At 42.3% G+C, this 20,480-nt stretch overlaps 1 protein-coding gene across 1 annotated transcript in view; it reads right to left on the bottom strand.

Moving 5' to 3' along the window:
- CFAP20DC (CFAP20 domain containing) overlaps positions 1 to 20,480 on the bottom strand; it is a 396,453-nt gene that overhangs the window by 136,245 nt on the left and 239,728 nt on the right. Inside the window, exon 13 of the mRNA XM_069736631.1 lies at positions 17,467 to 17,777. Coding sequence (XP_069592732.1) covers positions 17,467 to 17,777 — 311 coding nt within the window. The remainder of the gene's footprint in view (positions 1 to 17,466; positions 17,778 to 20,480) is intronic.

Below are 20,480 nucleotides of genomic sequence, written 5' to 3'. Positions count from 1 at the left end.
AGTCATGTGACCACAAGTATGCAATTTGCATAATTCCGGCCACATTCCAACTAGACGTGTCCAGCCTTGCTCAATTCTCACGTCTAGTCGGCATGTGACTGTGTGCATGCAAATCGCATAGTGTATCACCTGTGTAACGAACACTCAATTGCATGCACACAACTGCTCCCATAGATGCATAAAAATGAATGAAGTGAATAGGAAGAGCTTAACAAGAGGTTTTTAGCCCCTTCACGACATGCGGTGTACATGTACGGCGCATGTCGTGTCCCTACCTTTGATGTACCTGAGCCCATATCTTTACCGACACATGTCAGCTGTTTTGAACAGCTGACTTGTGCCACTAACATCCGCGGGTGGAATCACGATCCACCCACCGCTGTTTGCCCATTAAATGCTGCGGTCAATCTATGACAGCGGCATTCAATGTGATCACGATGGAAGCGCATCACTATTCCCGCCCATCGGTGACCCCGTCATATGATCCCGGGTTACCGATGGGTCGGCATGACAACCAGAGGTCTCTAGCAGACCTCTATGGTTGTCATAGCCAGATTGCTATGAGTGCCACCATGTGGTCGGCGCTCATAGCAAGTGAGCATTTCTGCTACACACAGAGACTATTGAAGCAAGTGAAAAGTAAAAAGAAAATGGTTTTAAAAATATAAAAAAAATAAAAAATGGTAAAAGTTCAAATCAACCCCGTTTCGCCCCATTCAAAATAAAACAATTAAAAAAAGGCTTTGGGCACACTGAGTCTTTTTGCTGAGATTTTGGAGCACAAGCTGAGTGTAAACTCAGAAGTTTTGAGGAATTTTGAGATTTGGAGAGTTTCCACTCAGTTTCTTCCTCAAAAACTTATCCAAAAACTCCATGTGTACATACTCAAATGGCTACAAGCACAGAGATTTTGTCTGAAGAGCTTTCAGAGCAGAAATTGAGCAGAACCTCCATGTTTTTGTTGAGGAGTTTTGAGTTTTTGTGGAGGATTTGGAGCATTTTGCTTCAAAAACTTATTGAAAAACTCCATGAGCACATAGCCAAAGAAGAATTTCTACTTGAAAACTCGTCATGCTTGACCATCTCCAAAAACTTCATGTGCACATAACCTTAAGGTTAGTTCACACAAACAAACCGGCAGCACTAATAAAAAGCAAATCAGCAAATTACTAGTCTGCTTATGCAGGCAGACTGCTCTTGAGGATATAATAGATAGTTAAAAAAGCGCTACCATCAACATTTGTATCCTCTTTATATATTGCAGTCATCATATTATACAGCACAGTGTACATACAATTGCTCATTTTGCCTTTCTACCCAGCTATTTCTTCTCGTTTCCATTCGGTCTATGAGACCACTTGACTAAAAGCTGACAAGCTAAATCCTTCTAAGCTCTGTGTAGAAACAGGAGGTCTATTTTCTCTGCACAAGTCATGAGTCATTGCAAAAGTCTGCATCCATATACTGTCTCTATCCAAAGGAGATAACATCTGCCTTCTCTTATTACAGGAACTCAGAACCACAGGGAAGGGGGTCTCCTGGAAGAATACTGAAGGGTGTCAAACATGGCAGCTCAGCTCCTACCCTTAGCTTCAAAGAGCTAGCATATGGTTTGTACCTAGGAAAGAATATTTCATATTGTCTACATAGAGAGAAGGAGGGGAGACACAGGGTATTTGAAATACCACAACTTAGCCCATCATCCATTCACAAACAGTGACTTTTAAATGGGCCAATCTGGGTCATCCAGGAAATGTGAGCCTATCGTCAGTTGTATGAAAAGCTGGATGACGCAAAAGAAGTTGTTCACATGTGAGGGCTGCCTAGGAGGCTGATGTGATCCATATATCACTTCTCCTTCCCTCAAGGAAACAGAAGATATCTGTAGATGAAAATATTTAGCTATTCCTGTTATTTCTCCCTTTTTATTTTATAACTGTTTTGCATATTTGTGTGTCCTTTTATTACTACTTTTTTATATCTTCTATTGTAAGCACTGTATAGTTTTACATTAAAGATTAAAATCTTTAATAAGTTTGACCCTTGTATGCTCTAAAGAACCATAGCCTTTGAGAGAATATGTGACTTTTTTATTGTCTGACAGTAACATATTTTGGAGACTCATCATCCCGTGTGTTTGATGAGTGGTGGCAGTGCGTTAAGCTATCGGGGTGTGCTATATGCTCACTTTATTGCCAAAAGCAGTGCTTGAGAGCTGGGTTGAGTGAGAGAAGGTAAATTAACCTTTGCAGGTGCACCTCAAATCACGTGCTGAGCAGTGTGTATGTGACACAATATATTAAGAGGATAAAAACTTTGATGGGAATGCTTTGGCTGTCGTCGTTCCCGGCTGCATGAGTCCTGTTTATATGGGACAATGTGCTGCAGAGAACAATGGTCTTTTGTGCAGCACAAAAGATCATTTCACCTAACGAACAAGCCTTTTGCTCAATGATCGGCACCTTGTTTGCACTGCAAGATTATCAGGGAATGAGTGCTCACGATATTTTGCAGTTTAAATGGATCCGTAGAAAGCAATGGAGCAAGAAGCGCGGCAAGTCAAGAAAAGATTGTTTGTTGCCAGTAGTACTGTGATTTTTGCAAAGTACATTCTGCTCCATTATGCAAGTACTAAATGAATGTTTTTTTTAATAATCTACTTTTATAAGCATATATTCTATACCGTGGAAACATACTTTTTTCATATTTTACAAAACTTCACCTCCTGCAACAATTTCCGACATCTTTAAAGTTATGTTGTGTTTTCCTTTGCCAGATTAAATTAAAAATCCTCATTGATCTTTGTGGTTTTAAAATATAAATGACAAATTAAGGATGAAAAGAGGACCAGCGCTCTGGTTTCCTGGCAGCACTAGACAGGCACAAACTTTCTTTGTTTTTCAAAGCAAATTATGATGTAAGAATGGCCGGCGGTTCATATAGAACAAAAAAAATGATAAGTGATTTATATAACTCCCGGCTTGTTAATGCTCGGCAGAGGTAAGTGCGTTTATGTGGTGTATGGACTTCTTAAGGTCTGCCAACATTATGCTTGCCTGCTGGTGTTATTTTTAATTCTGCCCTAAACTTCTCAATTTGTAATGGTTGGTATAATCCTGCCGCCACTGATCTATTAATCAATGCGACTTTGAAACAGCCTCCTATAGAGGCCCAGACATGTGATGAGAGACCTCCAGTGGCTATCAGAAAAGTGCAAATGATAAATCTTCGAGCATTATGTTAAACTAAAAAAAAAAATGTCCATGTGAATATGAAAGATTAAAGTTGTTTGTGTTGTAAAGTCATTTAAAGTTTGCAGTCACACTTCAATTTTTCACGTATGGGTTCTATCCGTACTTTTCAGGGATAGCACTCATACCTTTGATAGTTTATGGGATAGATTCCATGTCCATTTTTTTCTTTGGACCATATGTTATTGCAAGTAAGCCTTATTACAGGGAACCCGTCAGCCGAATCAGAGACTGGATCCATTACTGCTGACATGCATGGGCGTGAAGATCTCGGTCGTAGAGGGTGCAACCGCTACTGGGCCAATGCGGGAGTGGGGCCTGTCGACATCGGCGCCTAATTCAGCTGGATGTGCGCCGCTTAAATGTATTGAGGTGCAGAGACTCGCCGGTTCCCTGCACTGCAATACACAACGCTGGCCAATCAGAGGCTGGCAGCTGACGTCGACTTGCCCGTCATGGGCGGCGCATGGCAGTGACGTCTTGTGCTTCCCATAATGGCATAATGGCTTTCCAAAGTTAGTTTCCAGCTTCTGTGCTAGCTATACAAGATGATGATGCAAATCCTGGGAGCAGGGGAAGGTAAGAGTAATAATTTGTTTCTTTGTGCTGGAGAAGAAAGAAGGACATTATTATTGGATGGTGCCCAGGATGGGGACATTATATGAGGGAGGGGCCCAGTATGGGGTCACTGTCACAGAATGGGGCCTAGGACTGGGGGGGATTACTACAGGAAGGAGCCAGGAGGGACACATTATTACTGGGAGGGGTAAGAAGGTGGAGATTATTACAAAAAGGGGCCCATGATGCAGGACATTATACCAGAAAGGGGCCCGGGATGGAGCATTTTGGCCTAGGAAGGAAGACTTCATACAAGGAGAGGCCCAGGATGGGGACATTATTACAGGAAGTGCCTATGAGGGAGGAAATTAGTCCAGGAAGTGGCCATGATGGGGGACTTTATCACAGGAAGGAGGTGGTACGAGGGACAGTACTGTATGTTGGGTTGAATATGCATGTTTTTATAGGTTCTAGGCCAACATACAGGTGTGGGCCCAAGTCCAAATTTTGCACAGGGTCCATCACACTATAGTTACACCATTGCGAACATGTTTGTTTTGCTCTGAAACGCTGTTGTCTTTCAGAGAGAATATACTTTAAAAAACTGGCCCGGGAAAAAGTGACTGGCTTCTCCCAATCAAACTATTTAGATTGACAACATCTCTCCCTATGTCTGTGCTTAGGAAGAGACGTGCCAATCAACGGTAGCAGATGGAGAGAAGCCATTACTCTTCGACTAGTCATCTTAGTCGCCTTGACCTTGACCACATACACATCTGCAATAATGGAGCTGGTCTTTGATTCCTGCTGCCTGCGGTTCAACAGTACGAATCAGCTGACTTTTCCCCTTTAAAGAAGTTCTGCCGTCAAAGTTTTTAACGTCTTTACAGATCACAGTCATCATATTAAGCACTGTGTACTTACAATTGCTCATTTTGCTTTTCTGCCCAGATTAAAAAACTGACTAGCAGAACCCTTCTACGCTCTGTGTAGAAAGAGTAAGTCTATTTTTCCTCGCATGAGTCATCAATAGAACTACAATTCTACATCACTTACTTTTAAATTTGATTTATCTTCTAATGTAATAAGCAGCGCTCACTTAGGCCTATTAGCGCAATATTCAGCAGAAGTAAATATGTGCGGATACCAAAAAGGTGCTTAACCCGTTCAATTTCATGCAAATGGACCAAATTTGTTCTACAAGCAAATCAGGAAATGTAACCTAAATCCAGGATAATTTGCAAGCAGTAATTACATCCTTCAGATCTTTTCAGTGCTTGCTCCAGAAATACGCTCACCTTTCAGACGAGATGTATGGATTATCTGTGAGGATGGGTCTTAGGGGAATTTCCATGCAATCAACCTCATTGTACTGTTTAAATAAGTGAAAATTGCAGGGATGGACGCACGCGATTCCAGTATTCTGATGAACTTAATGGCGTCAGGTCTCACATATATCAAACACTATGAAATGCAACTAGGTTCTGCTGGACACACTTGCTTTTGTAAACGTGCTCCGGTCATGAGTATGCTGAGCGCTTTTTATTTTAAAGAGATAGGACCCAAATCATTTTTGCATTTGTGCCCCTTTTTTCTTGCTCATTAGAGGACTTTGCATTACGTAGGACGCGTCATCCACATCACGCAGAGTAGTGCGATTGCCGGGAGGGAGGAGGCAAGACCAGTGAAGCCCATCAATTACATAAGGTATTTTCGGGGGATATGCCGAGGGGTGGGGGACTTATATACAGGTGGCTAGACTGCTGTCAAAAAGGCAATAAAGGGGGTGGCTTTAGTTTATGTTGTGAAAACCTGGTGACAGGTTCCCTTTAAAATGTCTATCACAGACTGGCTTAGCGCGATCTACTTTACTCACCAGACCCCAGGGCTAGTCCTGGCCTTTCCCCTTTAAACCCTGTACAGAGATTCGAACTTACAGATTGGCCCTTGGGTTGGGGCCATTGAATCAGCTGCTGGCCGATGGTGCAGACTGGCAGGAGTCAGGTAGCCGGGACAGAACCAAGAAGGCAGTCAAGGAACAAAATTGGAAGGCAAAACAATTGTCAGTTAACAGGAATGTAACAAGCAAGAAGGAGCTGATAGCGTAGGGATTAGACCAAAGTAGATAAACGATATCTGGCAGCTCCCAGTGCTGGGCTGGGAGGATTTGTAGGGTTCGGTGTTGTCCAACTTGCGAAAGCTGGCAGCTGATTACACCAGATGGACAGCACACACACCCTTGCATTCAACTGAGAGCTTCTGGTCTTGACATCTCCTCCATTACCATCGCTGCCAGCAGAATGAAAATAGCAGTGCCTGGAGCAGATGTTGCAGGGAGGAGGAGAGGTGACACCACAGTTTAAAGGGATTATCCATACCAACTGTCATTGTAGAGGCTTGAGATGGAGTGTCTGGAAGTCATCGCTGTCAACAAGACATGGTGGAATACCAAGGACACTAGGCACGGGAACGGTGGGAATTAAAAGGTGAGCATGCTTCATTATACCTTCTTCATTTATTATAGGTTGAGCTCCCTTAATTAAACTATATTGATCTACCTTTGACCACTAGTATGAAATTTAGGGGATTCAAGGTGAACTTTGGTTGGAGGCAAGTCATGATAGGATTATGGGAGTACTAAAATATGTGACCCCACTGTCTCCTTGAGGTTTCTTGCCAAAAGCTCAAGAATTTTAACCATGCTATATGGGATTCAGATGTTTCACACAGACCTTAGTGACCGAGGGGACCTAAATGGCCTTTTGGCTCTACATGAAGACATGTTTGTCATGGGTTCCTAGCCTTGATATAGTGATAAATCCATAAAAGGTTTCTAATTGTTCGTTATGTGGCCATTGGGGTAAGTCAGTCATAACCCAAAAGGGCATCTCAATCTACACATTTGATAAGCATTGCTCGGGCCTCAGCTTTACCATGTTCACTTTACGTAAAGTATGTCTTATTTAAATCCGTATTTGCAATCACAAAGTCCTTCTCCGCAGATGTGCATTTATAATGTTAGACTTGTACGAGCGAGGTCAAAGTGTTACAGTCTTCCCTTAGATTTTTAGCAAAGTGGCTTTGAGGAACTTGCTTTGAATTAAAATAAAATAAATTCCTATCTGAAATGTCACGTGGAGCGGTATATAAAGAAGAAATCGTCTACGAGGCAGATCGAGAGGGATGAAAAGAAAGGCGCTAACTGAAATCCCACACAGGCAATTTCGCAAAATGAAAACCCCGTGTCTCTGAGGCTTTATCTGGAGAAATATTCTTTTTAAATACGAGAATCATTTTATTCAAATTTAACTCAAATGATCTACGCCTGCCGAGGGACCCGGAGTAGCATTCTAGCTGAATAATTTATATACAGCCAATTAAGTGGGCCTTTAAGAGTAGAGAAATAACACAAAGATCAGTCGCAAAGGTAAAATATGTTCAAACAATGAAGAAATGTTAAGTAAACTAATATAATAACCATTTAGTGCGATTGATTGAGAAAAGCAGAAATCAAGTTACGGAAAGTGCCCGGCTGAGAAAGTTTTATTTTCCAACTCTCCGTCAACGTCTGGGAGGAACAAGGAAAGACTTCTCGGAATCCTCAGCTCTGAAACCTTTGGGAAAGTGACTATTCCAGGAAGTTTCTCTTATTCGGGGAAGCTCCAAATGGATTTGGAAGGAGAGGTAACCGGAAAAGAGGACGCGGGAAATGGGCACTGAGGGGTACGATTTCAAAATAGGACTGAAATTTGTACATTATTCAAAACTGTTCTAATAAGAATCGGCGTAGGGTTTACCAATAGAATTTACAAATTGCCGAATGGCAAATAGACCCTAACATTAAAATATAACATTAAATTAAAGTATGCTAATAAGGTTGGGCTCGTTTCAATTTTCAATATTGGTTGATCGATGTCCTGACTTTTAGTATTAGCCTTTTGGGGTGAATATGGTTCCTTCCCTGACAGTGAAATTACTAGGGCAACTTTCACTGTCTGATGGCTATTTTTGGGGTGTAAGTATTATTCAATGCTTACCCTCTCAATAGATTTCCTCTTATTTAGTAGCCTCACATAGGAGTAAGTATTATCCATTCTCTCCTCTTTAAATAGATTATAGGGATCCCCTTCCAAGGCTATTTAGCCAGTGAAATTGATCACTACAATCTATCGAAAGAAATCTGCTTCTTTTTCCCCCTTATTGTTCTTTTGCTCTCAATTCATAGGTAAAACCTGTGCTCTGTGAATTATACAGATTTTCCCATTACTGAGATATGAGATGACGGTTGGTGCTTTTATAATTCTATGGAGGAGGGAGGAGCTAAAGGCCGGCAGAGGTTTTCTACGTTCTAAGTTCTTCTGCGATGACAGTTCTCCATAAGACTTTATGAGCACCAACTGTCATCTCCTATCTCAGTAATGGGAAAGTCTGCATACACTAAAGACATTTTACCTGTGAATGGAGAATTTTAGGAATGAAAGATCAGTCGAGGAGGAAAAAGTAGAGGATTTCTTTAATAATATGCATTACAAAGTTTCCTATTTCATTTGACGGTTACTCTTTAATCTCTCCTGTGGCGCAGGGACATGAAACATTTGCTCTTGAATTCCTCTGCAGACTTCAGTTGATTGTTGTGGGTTCGCAGCCTATTATTTTTCGCCCTTGCTAATAAAAAAAAGTATTGTCCAAAGTAATAAACTGTATGACAGAATCATGGATTAAGTGGGCATTAAGCTCACACTGAGGTTTTTAAGGTTTTTTTTTTCAACTCTCCTACATGTTTTTGAATTGTTTGTGCTTTTTTGAGAAATTACAGCTCCAATAACTAAAAAAAAAAGCTCAGTGTAAACACAGGGGGCATAGCCTTTTCATCAGTGATGAACGAGCGTGCTGGGATTAGGTGTTATGTGTGCATGCTCGGATGCTAACCGAGTGCCTTCGGCGTGCTCGAAAAATAGGTTAGAGTCCCTGCGGCTGCAGGTCTCGTGGCTGATCAACAGTCACAACACATGCACGGATTGCCTATCAAACAGGTAATCTCTGCATGTGTTGTAGCTGTTGAACAGCTGTGAGACATGCAGCCACAGGGATTTAAACACATTATTCGAACGCTCGGTTCGCACCCAAGCATGCTCAGATAACGCCTTATCCGAGAATGTTCGCTCATCAATACTTCTCATCATTTACATTGCTCTGTTCACCATGATAAAAAAATACTGATTAAATTTTACTTTTCTCCATTGGAATAGGCACATTTTGGTATTTGAATCATTGCCGAAAAATGCTCCTGTAGGTAGATACTGCGCTTACATAGTCGCAGAACAATTACCCAGCAGATACGACAGCAATAACAACAGTGTCGCGCACTGTATCGGCTCAGCATGGTTTGAGCTGTAGAAGAGTATGGCACTGAATTATTTTCTATAAAGCTGTGTTTGCTTCTGGAAGTATTCCTATCCTTTTTTTAAAAAAAAAAGTCAGATGTCCCATTATTTCTCCCAGCACATGAATAATTCATTTACCAGCTTTAAGGGAAGTGTTGTTTGATATGGAGAAAACTATCATTTACCTATTTCCAAATGTATTTGCAAATAAAATGATAGAATTTATATAGACTCAAAACCGATCCCAAAACCCCCTCCAAATATACACAACTTTGCTTAACCCCTTAAAGACTGAATTTTCATTTTTGCTCTTTTGCTTGTTTTTTTTTTTTTACCCCTTCTTGAAAGAGCCATAACTTTTTTTTAAAATTACTTTAGCCTTCTAAAGGCTTGGTTCTTTTTTAATTGCAGGAAGAGCTTTGAATGACGCCATTCATTTTATAATTTTATGTACTATAAAATGGGGAAAATGCTTCCAGTATGATAAAATGGTGGCAAAAATAATTCAATTTTACCATTGTTTTTATGGCATGCCACGAATCCAAAAATTAATTGTGACAGTACCCCCCCTTTCAACGAGGGACCTCTGGACCCTCAACACCGGACTTCACTGGAAATGACGTATGGTAAGGACACCTCAACCCACCAGGATTCACCTCCGCAGTTACCTGATCCTCAAGGTTATAGCAAACGCAGCCCGATGGAGTTAGCAAAAGCGTAGGCTCAACAAATCTCCAGAGCGCCGACCTGTGGAATACATTATGTACCTGCATTACTGGCTGTAACTCCAGCTGGAAAGTCCCAGGGCTGAGAACGGCCAACACCCAATACGGCCCGATGACAGTAGAACTCCAAGTCCCAGATGCGTACTTCCACCTGATGTTTTTAGTGGACACCCACGCGTATTCATTCACACACAGGTCCAGACCTGAACGTTTATTTCCATGCATGCATTTGCCAAAAGATGGTGGTCTCGTTGAAGAATAGACAACAGAAGCGTCCCACTGTGTCACCAAACTCATAACCTCGCTATATACAGAGGGAACCACCACCCTCCCCTGATCCCTCCTCCTGAGAGGATACAAAAACTCAGAGTTTAACTGTGGTGAGGGTTGAGTCTTGACCCCATTCCCTGGTAGAAACTTAGCTGCCTCCACTGGAGAAGAAGGTGTAGGTTTGAGAATGATGGCAGAGATTGTAGTTCCCAGGTCACAGTCTTTACAAGACTTACCCCAACTAACTACTTCCCTGAACCACCAATCAATGACCAGATTGTGCCTCTTCAGCCAGGGGAGACCTAAGATGATGGGAGTTGGCATACCCTCCAAGACGTAGCACGACAGAGACTCTTCATGAAGAGTCTCTATGCGCAAGTTTATATTTTCTATGACTTAGGTCAGACTCCTCTGGCTGAGAGGAGCAGAGTCAATAGCATGAATGGAAATGGGTCTCGCCAGCATCCTAACGATAAGACCATGAGTCTGAACAAAGCGAGAATCCAGCAAATCGACTCCAGCTCCACTATCCACAAGAACCAGTATAGTCTCAGTTTCCCCACCAACCACCACTTGAGTCGTAATAGTAAACTGAGTCGTAAAAGTGGAAGAAATGACACACCCTGGTTGTCTCCCTCCACACAACCAGGGGAATGCGGCTTTTGTGATGGAGTACACACTTTGGCACCAGCTGGGAAGACATAGATGTAATCATCAGTCAGACCACAGAAAAAAACATGCCCCCCATCTCACGACGAATTGCAGGGAACCAAGTTTGAGATGGGACTCCTCCCACCTGCATGGGTTCATCTGTCTGCACCAGTGTGTCCTCCTCCCTAGAAAGAACAACAGTAGGTAGATTCGGTTTATGTCTCTCGCTGAGGCGTCTATCGACCCGGATAGCAAGGGACACGACGGCATCCGACGACCCAGGAGTAACATGCTGCACCGGAGTATCCTAAAGCCTAGCTGACAGACCCTGACAGAAATGACTCCTAAAAGCGTGGTCATTCCACTACTTGTCAGTGGCCCATCTCTGAAACTCTGAGCATTACTCCTCAGCCGGCCGGCCACCCTGCTTGTTTTTACAGAGTCTAGACTCAGCCAGGGAGACACCATCTGGATCCCCATACTCCAGCGCCATTGCCGTGGAAAAATAATCAACCTATGGCAAAGATGGTGAATCGATTGGCAGGGAGAAGTCCAAGGATTGGGCATCACCCTTGAGAAGGGAGACTATAATAATCCCCAACGCTGTTTCTCACTCCTTGATGAGCGAGGGCGAAGCCTAAAATACAACTTACAGGCTTCCTTGAAGACCATAAATTTATCTCTCCCTCCAGAAAATCTGTCAGGGAGAGATGTTTTGGGTTCTGGATGAGCCTGGACATGAGCTGAGACCAAGAACCCTGACACCTGCTGAAGCTGCTGCACCGCCTGAGACCGCAACCCTGTAACCTCATCCGTGAGCGTCTGGATCAGGCGAGCAAAACCCTCGTCTTTAGCCATGGGTTCACGAAAACATAGTGCAAGTCGGTAATAATGTCACGACTGACACAGGATAATCTAGCGGACGACACCACATATACCAATCCCTGCCTAGTGCACTGGCCGGCAATGACGTTAGACTCACCACTAGGGTTGAGCGAAACGGGTCGAGATTTTTCAAAAGTCGACGACTTTTGGCAAGGTCGGGTTTCATGAAACCCGACCCGACCCCAGTGTGGGGTCGGCCATGAAGTCGGCAATCTTTTGAATCTGGAATCGGAATTCTGATACCGATTCCCGATATGTTTAAGATATCGGGAATTGGTATCGGAATTCAGATTAAAGTGTAAAATAAAGAATTAAAATAAAAAATATCGCAATACTTACCCTCTGACGCGCCCTTGTACTAACCGGCAGTCTTCCTTCCTTAGAATCAGCCTTCCAGGATCTGGCGGTGACGTCGCGGTGACGTCGCGGCTTGTGATTGGCCGCGCGGCCGCCCATGTGACCACTCGCGCGACCAATCAGAAGCCGTGACGTCACCGAAGGTCCTTCAAGCACGTCGCGGCTTGTGATTGGCCGTGCGGCCGCCCATGTGACCGCTCGCGCGACCAATCAGAAGCCGTGACGTCACCGAAGGTCCTTCAAGCGCTGATTCTTAGGAAGGAAGGCTGTCGGAAGGAAGCAGGGCGCTTCCGAGGGTGAGTATATTCCTATTAGGTATATACTCACCCTCGGAAGCGCCCTGCTTCCTTCCGACAGCCTTCCTTCCTAAGAATCAGCGCTTGAAGGACCTTCGGTAACGTCACGGCTTCTGATTGGTCGCGCGAGCGGTCACATGGGCGGCCGCGTGGCCAATCACAAGCCGCGACGTCACCGCGACGTCACCGCCAGGTCCTGGAAGGCTGATTCTAAGGAAGGAAGACTGCTGGTTAGTACCAGGGTGCGTCAGAGGGTAAGTATTGCGATATTTTTTATTTTAATTCTTTATTTTACACTAAAATATGGATCGCAGGGCCTGAAGGAGAGTTTCCGCTCCTTCAGACCCTGGGAACCATGGAAACCCAATGCACTGCATTGGGTTTCGAGTTTCGGCCGACCCCGACCCCGACTTTTTTATAGGATCGGCCGATTTCACTCGACCCGACTTTTGAAAAAGTCGGGTTTCGTGAAACCCGACCCGATCCCTACTCACCACTGCAGATGGCAAAATGATGGTGGTCAAATGATGGATCATATGGCTATTTAATGGATGGTGGGAGTGGCCACCACCCACCTCAACTGACCAACAACAAAGCATCTGCCAGCAAGGAAACTGACATTAACCCTTGCTGGTCCAAAAAGGAAAAAATCCACATTTAAATCATAGCAGAACCAGAGCTGCCATGAATCGAAAAATGAATTGTGACACTGTTGTATCCTGCCTGTGTCCATGTGGTTGCTGAAAAGCATTGGAAGTATGAGTCTAATATTAGACCTAATCGCCAGCATGAAGAGTTGCAGGATTTCTGATTGATTTTAATTTTGTTAATATAAATAGTGATATGGAAAATAGTAATTAAAAAAACTTGATATAAAATATTTAAAAATTACATTAAAAATAAAAACCTGATTTAAGCAATAGGTTGTTTTAGGTTGGCACAATTCCCTTGAAATATCTGTGTCCATTTCGGTTTCATTGCCGGTCAACAGGAGATAAAAACTGAATACAATACGGCACTGGCATACGTTTTATAATCATCATGCACCGCAGTACCCTATGCTATTGAATTTATTAGAGAGAAATCAACCTTAAAATATTCAGTCATTTATTTAATCAGTCTGCCGACTGGCTTAATTGGCATACAAAATCCTAAGTGTCTGTAGCTGTGACTAGATTTAAAAAGAAGGAACCTGACAATCACAAAAGACTCGAAGACAATGTCATGCTGCCATTCAGCTTGAAATAATACAAGAAAATCAACTCCTAATGAAGTTTTCTGCAGTGCTGTCGACTGGCTTCAACAGAAAAAAATATATCTATGGACATAAGTAGTTGGTGGAATTTCTAAAGTTACAGATAATTTGAGATGTTTTCTTTCTTATCTTATTTTGCAGCCTCCTTTGTTAGTTCTCAATAATTTAGCATATACCGAATCAAGCAGGGAGGTAACAATAGGGAGTGCAGTTGTGGTTGCACTTGGGTCCTTGGAGACGGAGGAGAACCACAAGATCGTTCTACTCTAAATTATTATGATAGTTGAAGAAATGTTACCGATTTTGTATTGGGGCCAAGGAACTTCAACTTACCCCAGATACTGAGTTTTGAAATGTGATGGAAGGATTCAGAGACACCCATCAGGTAGTACCGAAGTCATAGATGAATGGAGTTGAGGTCAATCATGAGCTCCTTTGATGAGTTCAGTATGGAGCGTTGTAAACCATTGTTCCGAGATCCAGAGTACCGCTTTTGGGATTGGTTGATGTTCAACAACAAAAAAAGGGGAAAAATTTGGTATTTTGGGAATATTTTTATTAATGTAAGTAGTCACAATTTAAGTGTGGTGAGTAATTGTAACTGGTCATACTGCCTCTGACAAAAAATTAAAATAGAACTTGACCAGTTCGTTGGTCTTCAGATATCTTAGAAGATAAGAAGGAATTTGGGTCCCTTCCATTTATAATCGTGCCAATATGGTCAAGCTAATGGACATGGAGCTTTATAATTCTCCTTACATAAATATAATTTCTCGAAGACTCTGCACATATCCTATCGATCATAAGAAAATCAGTGTAAGCTTTGTTCAGAAATAACTAATCAACGAGGAATGTCGAACATCTTTCCTGACTGACATCTGATGGAGAAAAATGCAACATTTCTGCAGAGCCGGATCAATGAATGCGCTCTTAGCAATACTCATCTGCGCAAATGTCCCTTAATCATACTCAGGGAATGCTGAAGGCTGCATATGAAACATCTGACATTACAGAGGCTATTATGGGACACACAAAGACTGCACTTTTTAATTATGTGGCTTTGTATTAGTCTCTTTCAATAGTTTCTTATTACGGTAGGCAGCTGGTAGATCAGTATTACCAAATCACTGGCCATTGTCGCAGACTCCTATCTACCTTAGAGCTGCTGTAGTGTAAGGTTTCATATCATTATTCTGCTCCTGTGCATCAATAAATTAGATTTTTAAATTCTAAGTATATTAGAAGCCACTGAGGAGTTTTGTGACCATCTAAAGCCCAATGATGCATAAATTACATGGCCTAGAGCAGTGTTCCCCAACTCCAGTCCTCAAGAGCCACGAACAGGTTGTGTTTTCAGGATTTCCTTAGTATGGCCCAGGTGATGGAATTGTTGCCTTTCTAGATGATGGAATTCTCACCTGGGCAATACTAAGGAAATCCTGAAAACATGACCTGTTGGTGGTTCTTGAGGACCGAACTTGGGAAACACTGACCTAGAGACATACCATGTACCTGCTTGTCATCCTTGAAAAAAAGGAACAAGGCTCAGGTTGGCTTCCGAGAGGTGAGAACCTGTGCAGGACCCCAGAGGAACTGCATCAAGGGGTGAAACAATCATTAAGCCATCAAGCACATTGGCTGGGGAAACCTGCACCACAATGGAACTCATTTTGGCCCCGTACGTAACCTGTTTATATAGGACATATAACTACAAACTAAATTTTAATAATCTTAATACCTTAGGGCTGTTTCAGACGTCCAGGACACCTTGATTACAGCTAATAGAAAGTGATTATACTGACTACTTATACTGTATGTATTGAATATAGATCTCGGAATAGCAAACATCTCCGAGAAGTGATCATGGCAGATAGTGGGCTTTGTACTCAGCTACATATAGGCTCTCTGTGTATTTTGATGGTATGGGATTATCTATGAGAGAGGCTAATTATTACTATATGCCCACTACTAGATGCCGGGGGAGACGCGCCTCCTTTTTGCACAGCATTTCTTTGGGATTATGGTTTGTGCTCCATTCCTTTTCGCTTGTGTCTGTAATTTTGTATAAAATAAAGTTTGGTATTTTTTTGAATAATTTGGACCAAAATATCATCATTTTTTGTTTGTAAATGATAGTGATGATAGGTCACACAGTCCTTTATATGTATAGGTATCTGTTGATAGAATCATGAGATTGTGTAATATGCAGATACGCCTTATAAGCTGCTATATAATTATCGGTTCAAATTTTCGATGGCAATGCATCGGCTGCCTTCATAGAAATATATGAAGCTGCGATGCTCGGGTCAGGAGATGTTTTGCCAGCTCGTCTATTGTCATCCGATATAAGACTGACAATCACAGCAATCTGAAACAGCCCACACTGAAAGGCACATTATAACATGCACCTCAGCTGCAGCAGAACCTCTTTTTTAAAGAGTAGGGTAAGTTCACAACCGCAAATCTTCTGTCTGGAATTTGAAGGGGAAATCCGGAAGGGATGAAAAGTGGATGAGACGCATCCATTTTTATTATTCTTAGGGCTCATTCTCACATGCGAGAAACTCGGATGAGTCTCGCACGTCAATACCCGGATCGGAGCGTGCGGTCGCGTAGCAATACATGCAGCCGCTCATGAGTGCGGGTGCAGTGCCGGGTATTGACGTGCGTGACTCATCCGACTTTGTCGAATGTGAGTATGAGCCCTTAGGGTTATGGATTGCATCCACGTGCTGGCTGTTTTTGTCATAGTCCAATAGACTTATGTGCAACTTTGATCGGTGAATCAGATCAAAATTTGACACTTTAAATTTTTGCAGACACTCGCTCCACAAAAACGACACAGACATAAATACAGCCTCGTAATAGATGTGTGTTATTTCCACTCAAACCACTGATAGAACATGGGGGGTATTATTTTAGATTGGGCCAAGATTTATTGTGAAAATTCCCAATTCAACTCAATAAGGAAGTAAAAATGCAGAGCAAATCCCAATGATTACAGATTTTGCTGCAGTTTATGCATAGATCTGCAGTAAACTCTGCAAAACAAATTTTGATTTCCCTGCAAATTCTTGCAGAACTGCGGTGGAAATTTTCAGCACCAATCCTGCTACGTGGTAAGTAGACATGTGAAAATCAATTCATAGGACTCCAATCCATTGGCCAGGTCAGTAATATTTGACCACTGGCCAGAAGCTTAAGAATCTCCTTACCTTCTGGCTTTCGCGGTTCCTCTTTGATTAGCTTGACTGACATGACATTGTGTATGCATCATGCTGTAAGGATGACCTTGTTCCAGGTCGGTTAATCAAAGGAAGATCTTGAAATACCAGGAGATTTGCAGGCCTCCAACCTGTGGTCACAAATTAATGACCTGGCCGATGAACCAGAGTCCTGCAAATTGATTCTTCAATGCCTAGAGGGAATCAAAGATTTCTGTCTACCATTGAGTGAATGATATGAAAAACCTCATGTAGAAACTGGGGTGTGTACAATGATGTTCTGCGGCAGCTCATACAGTATGTTTTATTATGAAGTTCTGCAACAGCTGGGACAGAGAACTGTATGGTACCCAGTGCCGACCTTCTTTATGAACAGGATGATGGAATTTCCTATCAATCAGTAATTGACGCATCAGAAGAAACTTTCAAACTAATTCTGCGGGAAAACACACGTAAAGCCTACATAGAGTCACTCATCTCGAATTCTCAGGTTCTGATGTCAGGAATGTGATACTTATAAAAATATGTCTGTTGGTAAATATTCATTATTCCATTAGCAAACACATATTCTGCTGCAGATCATCGCGCCAATGCAAGAATTGAAAACTACCTCGATGCTGCTGTCACTTCCATAGAAATCATCCTCCATCCGCGCACCACGTCTGTCATGTTCCAAGACTTCCAGCGAGACCGTATCCTTGTCAGATGATTGACCCTGAAGTTTCCCATGATGCAATGAGTCAGACATTGAAGAGTAAGTGTAAATGTTGTTGGGGTCCCCGGGGGTCCTTTCTGCAGGATAGGCAGTGTCACTTTGGTTGTTATCTGCCAACTGCTCACATAAATTGCTGATGTCTGTTTGATGTAGAGTGTCAGACAGATTGGATACATCTTGAAAAGTGTCAGGAAAAATCCAGTCATCTAGAAAATAAAATACATGAGAACTGATAATATGTCATGGATGACGGCACTGGAAATTACACGTTATTAGTATATTTATAACTGTATTACATAACGGCAGAGTGTGAGCTAGATAAGAATTAGTGAGATACCATCAGAACTAGACGTCCATGGTTCCATGAGTGCAACTCACCCTATAGACATCTCATAGCAGTGGAATGTTTATTCAAGAAACCATGTCTAATGAGGGGTTATGTATGGAACATTTGGCCAAAATGATTATGCCACACTTGCCCATCCAGGAGGAGTCACTGTTGACCAGTCTTCATATGCCTTGAAGGGTCAAAAGGCAACGTGACCCTTGGGTTGGATGTTTCCTACCATTTTAAGGACTGGTGAGGGCAAAGCCTGTCCAGGCCAACATCACTGGTGAGACACTGTAGGTAAATGGGTTGATAGTGACTGAGGTGATCCTGTTCCAGGACCACATACTTAGTTGAAGGCGCTGCCTTGTGGCATATTAGCCCGGTTCACTATGTAATTTCGCCGGAATTTTCTGGAGAGTTTCAAATATGTACATTTTTGGAAAGGCTATGGTATAAGCAATAAGAAAAACAATGTTTCCATTTGCCCCGAGTCCTAAGTGGCCGCCATCTTGGATTTTACAAAATGGCTGATTTACATCGATTTTTGTTAATATCTCAGCTTGTAAGTAACGTAAAACTTAAATTTTGACAGCTAAACATACATTTTGAGTACTAAGAAATGCAGTGGTATCCAAATAAATACTCTATATACGACTACAAATTGTATCGGTTTATATTTGAACAAATTTTCGAACTCGAAAAGCAGAGAGTTAATGTTTTTAACTTTTGAACAACCAGAGTGTCTTTACATATCGCCACCATCACTGTCATCATCAGTTTCATATTTGGTCTGAGTGTCCTCGTCATTCATACACTCGCTGTCACACTGACAAAGATCGGTACAGGATAAGTTATTTTTTCGGCACGAACACCTTGAAGAAGAACAGTCATGTTTGCATTGACAACTAATCATCTCGATTATTGCTTTTGGAGCTGGAAGAACATCTGTCATGGTTGGTTTCAACTGTCCATCCAACCCTTTGTGATAGCCATTCTTCTCGGGATCCAGCTGAGAATCCTGCAAAGCAATGTTAGCTTGTCCCCACACTCTGGCTTGGATATGGACTCTGAGGACATGTTGTTTTAGAGCTCCGAGTGTAGGAGGTAACCTGCCACTTTCTGCCATATGCTTGCAAAATAGATGCCATCGCAGTTCGGGAATATTCTTAATAAAAATGCCTTTTGGAGAGTAAGCAAAACATACGAAGGTAGCAAGAGTTGACAACATAGTTTTGCTCACTTCTTTTTCAGTCGAAAGCATCTGCAGAGAACTGATTACATCTGGTGTTGCGTTCATGTAAGCTTGCAGCCAGATTGCTTTGCCAATTCGAGAGAACCTTCCAGTTGTGTCAGCACCAGTGAATGCATGGAAGGCTGTCAAAGCCTTTGCTCTGTCTGCCCCTATGACTCTCCTTATTGGCTCTATCTCGATCATCCCAGAGACCATTGAAATCGATGTATTCTTCAGCATGAGGTCATAGTTAGCTATGACCAACACCAGTACATCGGTATCAGGGGAGAAGAAAACCATCCTTGCATCCGGTGGGTTTCGTTGTGTTGCCAAGACAGCTTGGTAGATCAACAGTGTGTCTGCTTCTTCGTGATTGTTGTCGTCGAAAACTAAGTTTTTGTTGCTCCTGGTACACCCTGAAGAACAAGTGATGACCAGTTTTTGTGATGAACTGTTGAACTCTAGAGTCTTTGCAGCAAGATAGTTGGTCAGGTCAGCCTTTGTCTTGTCATGTGAAAGGAACCTGTTCATTGGAATATGATTAATGTTTGTTTCATCTCTGACCTGGTACTGAATTGGTGCCTTTCCTTTTCTTCTTTTATCCCTGGTAGCATCCTTGAGAGAATTTTCCCTATACGTATCAAACACAAGGATTATTTCATCGTAATTTTCTGTGAGAGACATAAGCCTGTCATTGAAGCAGTAACTGAGATCTTTGACTGTCACTAGTGTTGCCGGTTTCTTGGCCATCTTTTGCAGAAGAACCATTCCATCTACCAGGGCTATCTTGCGACTTGGATCATCTGATCTTGTGTCCATCCTATCTTCTGGCTGCAGATCTTTCTGTGGAGTTTCTACTATAACCAACTTGTTAAGGAGACTGATCAGTTTCGATTTGTCATGGCATGGTAACATTGTACCATCTGGAGCAAAAAAGGCTCTTGGGGTCAGAGTGAATTCGTAGTTCCCAATGGCCACTTTCTGGTTTATGTCTCTGTTGGACCTTGCCAAAACCATCATTCTTCCATACAAGTCCTTGGTCTCCTTAAGATCAACAGTCTTGTCTCGGCGTTTTACTGTGGTTTTCTTGTTTGCCGACATGAACATCCTGTTGTTCTCCTTCTTTACTGGTGCCCATAGGCTAACATCCCCATTGATTCGCGCCAACACATAGTCTTCATACAGCTTTTGACCTGTCTCATCTGCATTCAGGATCATTTTTACATACTCATCAGGGATGTAGGCATGGGTGATTACATTGTGCAACTTGTCACCTACAACAGCAAATGGGTTGCCATGTTTCAAAATTGCTTCCTTAATCTTGTCAATAACATGATGACACTTCTT

The sequence above is a fragment of the Ranitomeya imitator genome, chromosome 8 (assembly GCF_032444005.1).
Source record: "Ranitomeya imitator isolate aRanImi1 chromosome 8, aRanImi1.pri, whole genome shotgun sequence".
Lineage (NCBI taxonomy): Eukaryota > Metazoa > Chordata > Amphibia > Anura > Dendrobatidae > Ranitomeya > Ranitomeya imitator.
Note: the sequence above shows the minus strand (reverse complement) of the source record. Positions and strands in the feature narration are given on the sequence as shown.